The sequence below is a fragment of the Physeter macrocephalus genome, chromosome 14 (genome assembly GCF_002837175.3).
Source record: "Physeter macrocephalus isolate SW-GA chromosome 14, ASM283717v5, whole genome shotgun sequence".
NCBI classification, from domain to species: Eukaryota; Metazoa; Chordata; class Mammalia; order Artiodactyla; family Physeteridae; genus Physeter; species Physeter macrocephalus.
The window spans coordinates 82,126,069-82,130,521 of NC_041227.1; the positions used below are offsets into that span (position 1 = coordinate 82,126,069).

Here is a 4,453-nt window from a genome sequence, read left to right on the forward strand (position 1 = left end):
GGGACGGGCTTGCTTTGGAGAGGGTGGTCCAGCCGCTGAGGGAAGCCGATGGGGCTGGGGAGAGGGGGCGTGCAGGGCCTCTGGGCCGGGCCGTGCGTTTCTTTCTGCGTGAGTGGAGATGCAGAGACCTCGGAGCCCCCTCTGAGCAAGCCTAGCGCAGGAGGGACCCGCGAGGGGACTCCAAAGGGATGGGGCCCAGGGTGGGGGCAGTGGAGGCGGGCAGGAGTACTTTGGGAATTAGCAGCCGTGGCTGGTGGGTTGGGTGCAGGGAGTGTGGCAGAGGTGAGACGTGGCTGGAACACAAGGGACAGCGATGGCCTCTGTGGAGATGGGCGAGGTTGGCGGTCGGGGACACAGGATGATTTAGGGTAAACTCGTGGTAGATGTCGGTGCAGGGACCTGCCCAGCTTCTCTGCTACCCACAAAGGGAGGGGGCAGTAGGGTCCCGTGCAGGAAGGTGGCCAGGGCAGGGCAGGGCCCAGCCTGGGGGCACGTGCCTGTGGGGAACTCGGGGTCCTGAGAAGCTGTGACGAGCCAGCGGATCAGCCGTAGCCTGCAGGTCAGCTCAGCCCAGCTCCCTCCCATGTCCGGGGCTCACGGCCCCCGCAAGCCTGTGGGACGGTGCAGGGAGGCGGGGGCCCACCCTCTCAGGGGCCCCGAGGGTCAGCTCTGCAGCCCGCGGCCCTGCTCACAACCGTGCAGCTTTGGGCCAGTTGCTTCGTGCCCCTGCGCCCGTGCCGCGCTCTGTGGAGGGGAGCGGCTCCCCCAGGGGTCCTGCCTGCGCCTCCCCGGCCTGCCCTGCGCAGGGCCTGCAGCGGCCAGCAGGGCCCGAGGGGGCCGAGCACAAGCGCCTGTGTTTCTCCACGCCTGCACCCGCACTTTACCCAGAGGCTCAGGAGGTAAGGCGACGTGCTCACCAGGGACACAGACCCAGGTCCGAGCGGGGCTCTTAGCTTCCAGCAGGCTGCAGCTCACGTGGGGCCCCGAGAGAGGGAGCTCCGTCGGCAGGAGGAGAGGTCAGGTCTGGCCGGGGGGCCGTCTGAGGCTCCTCGGGGGGCTGGGCGAGCCAAGGCCTGGAGGCAGCAAAGTGCCTGGCGTGGAATGTCGGCCAGTCTGGTGTGACCAGACTTACCTGGGCTTAAAGGGATGCGCGGCCAGAGCCTGAAGGCTGGGTGCACAGACCAGGGCTGTCCTCTGAGGCAGGTGGGGTCCCGGGAGTGGTCTTGAGCAGTGGCTGGAGGACAGCCAGGTGGGAGGAGGGGCTGCTACTTTCTAGAGCCCCCCTGCTCCGTGGCCTGCCCCCTCCATCCGTGATACCTGCCAGAGCCTCGCCTTGGGGAGGTCACTTGCCCGCCATGGGCCTCGGTTTGCCCCTGGCCTGATGGGGCAGGGGGCTTGGAGAGTCCTTCCTGCTCTGATATTTAGCAGCTCTGGGCTTCTTAGCTTGGGCTGGAGGTGGACACACACACTCACAGCCGGGGGGTGGGGGGGCCAGGTGAGGGGCCGCCGACTCCCGAGAACACCTTGTCTGAGTGCCCACGCTGGCAGGTGGTCTCTCCAGGAGAGGGGAGGGGAGGAGCCTGGGGGAAGCAGGGGCTCCACAGGCCTGACTCGGAGCGGGGCTGGTCAGCTCCTAGCTGGGCCGGCGCCCCAGGCCTCGGGCAGACCGTCCCCCGCTCGGCAAGCTCGGCTAACCCGCGGGCTTGCCCAGCTCTCTGAGGAGCCTCTTGGCCCCAAAGGCTGTATTTTGGGTTATCTCCCTGCCATTAAGCAAGCCCAGAATGGCAGTTTTTGAAACTTGGCGGGGGGAGGGACCCTGGCCCAGCCCCTAGGTCCCGCAGGATGGGGTCCTCCCTCCTTCCCCGGGCACCCACTGCGCAGTGGGGAGGGACGGGCAGTGTGGTCCGTAAGGCCCATTCCAGCGCTGAGGCTAGAAGACTCGTCCCAGGGCTTCAACTCCTGCCCCTGTGCTGCCCCAGGGCCTGGGATGGCAGGACTGTGTCCAGTTCAGCCCTAGGAAGCAGCCTCGGCCTGAGACGTGGTCCTGGCTTCAGTGTCAGCCCCATGGGGGGGTCAATAAGCAAGACGGCCCCTCTGTTTCCCCAGCCCACCCCTGGCACACATCTGGTTTCTTCTTGGGGTGCCCTGCTTAACTGGGAGCAGAGAACAGGGACCCAGAGACCCAGACAGACGTGGGTCTGGAGATGGAGGCTCACTCGTCTTCTTGGGCCCCCCACCTCCAGGAAGCCCTCCCGGACTCCCCCTTTTCCATCCCCAGGCAGGAGCCAGACTGAACAGCAACACTGCTCCCCGGTGGGCAGAGGCCACTCAGGACTTTATTAACGTCAGCAGCGTCCCCTGCACACTGCTTGTCCACAGCCAGGACTTCCTCCCCTTCAGGACAGTCCCTGGCAGGTGGGGGGGGGTCTCCCCTTCTTCCTGTGGGGCACCAAGGCCACACGTGGGGTGTGCGGCGCTCCGGGTCCTGCGGCTACCTCGGGCCCCTGCACACACCCCTTTCCCGTCCCCAGATCGACCTGTACGCGGGGGCCCTCTTCGTGCACATCTGCCTGGGCTGGAACTTCTACCTGTCCACCACCCTCATGCTCACCATCACGGCCCTGTACACCATCGCAGGTACGGCGCCTGCGGGTGGCAGGTGTGGCCTGTGGGGACACACGGGAACCCGAGCGGCCGGCGGGGGGCAGGGCGCCGCCCCCTCCCACAGCCTGGGACCTGGCCAGTTCGTGTCAGGCACCCGGGCTTCTGCAGCTGGCTCCGCTGGCCCGGCTGCTGCGTCCACAGCTCACCCACCCACGCAAGGGCAGGGGACGTCGGTGTGGAACAGCTGTCCCTCCCAGAGCTCTGGTCACCTCCCTGTCCCTCCCCCGTTGAGGCCAGGGCCCCTCCAGCTCTCTTGTCTCCACCCGCAGGGGGCCTGACTGCCGTGATCTACACAGACGCCCTGCAAACGCTCATCATGGTGGTGGGAGCCGTGATCCTGACCGTCAAAGGTGAGAGGCCGTGGGGGCTGTCACAGCAGCGAGCCCTTTGGGGTCTGGGTGCCGCCCTGTCGGGGCCCCGGTGTCCACACTGGGGGTGGGTGGCCTCACGAGGTCAAGCCACGAGGCAGTCAGCCCCCCGCCGGCCTCCCCTGGGTGACGGAGGCCTGCTCCCCGCCCCCCCACCCCCCGCTGCCCAGCAGCACTTCTGTCACCAGCTCCGGGCCGGCTGGCATCTGGCTGCGGACCTGACTCGGGGCAGGGCCGTCCGCACCCACGTGGGCTCGGGGCTCAACGGTAGCAGGGCTGCGGGTGGGTGTGCAGACACAGTTGGGAGACCACAGACCTGCCTGGACATCTGCCCCCGTTGTTTTAAAGCATGTCCAAGAGTTCAAGAAGCCAGCGGGACAAAGGCAAGGCGGAGAGAAGGGGGGTTTGGATCTCCTGGTCTGGGAACAGGGAGGAAGCTCGGGGTGGTGGGGGGGCTGCCCCAGAGGTAGTGAGATCCCCATCCCGGGAAGTATGCAAGCAGAGCCAGGAGGATCCCATAGAGGGCAAATGGTCTCTTCCAGACTCAGACTCTAGGACCCTGTGGCCGGTCAGTTTCCGAGCCGTGTCTAGTGTTCCGTCCGTTCGCTCGGAGCACTCACCCTGGCCTGGCCTGGGCTACAGGTGGCACTGATGCCGGGAGCCCAGAGTCTGGGCAGCGGGCTGCCTGCTGGGGGAGGCGGGGGAGTGGGACCTGTGGCTGCCCAGCCTTCTGGGTACCAGCCTCCTCACAGACCAGGGGCCTGTGTCCCCGGAGCCCACTGCGGGAGAGGCACCCAGGCAGCCAGGCCTGGTCTGGATGGGGGCGGGGGAGTGACCACAGACAAAGCAAAAGCCACAGGTGGGCCCAGACCCCGAGGCAGACAGGAGCAGCGAGGGGGTGGACGTAGTCGGCTCACGCCGGCCGGCTGGCGGTGTAGCCTTGGTGGCGCCCCTGCCCCTCTGGGGACTCTGTCCCTTCTCGGTGCCACATCCCCCAGCCATTCTCAGCTCTGCCGAAGTCATGGTCCTTTGGAAGCCCCTGGGTCAGGACGTTAGCCCTTCAGATTCCTCAGGAAGGTCCTCGAATGCCAAGAAAAGACACGTTTGCTTCCTTGAGTCGACGGCCTGGCAGAGAGCTCCTCGCCTGAGGCTGGCGGGCATCCAGAGGCAGGACACTGGGGTGCCCTCGTGTGGAATGCTCATTTAATGTTATCATTTTAAATACAAATAAAATAGTCCTTTGAATTCATTCACCTTTTTAAAAACCCTCTACCTCCATACCTTTCCAGACACTGGAAAAGGTGAAGTGGGAAAAAGTCGAGTCCGATGCATCAGGAAGTTACTTGTGAGATGAGGCAGTGGGGCTGGGGGAGTCACGGCCACCAGCCACCAACCGTGCCTGTCCCGCCCGCGCCCTGCAG

General features: G+C 65.9%; 1 protein-coding gene across 1 annotated transcript in view; it reads left to right on the plus strand.

Annotated features, from left to right (window-relative positions):
• SLC5A10 (solute carrier family 5 member 10) overlaps window positions 1–4,453 on the plus strand; it is a 66,239-nt gene that overhangs the window by 17,963 nt on the left and 43,823 nt on the right. Inside the window, exons 7-8 of the mRNA XM_007114912.4 lie at window positions 2,532–2,637; window positions 2,934–3,014. Of these exons, the coding sequence (XP_007114974.1) occupies window positions 2,532–2,637; window positions 2,934–3,014 (187 nt within the window). The remainder of the gene's footprint in view (window positions 1–2,531; window positions 2,638–2,933; window positions 3,015–4,453) is intronic.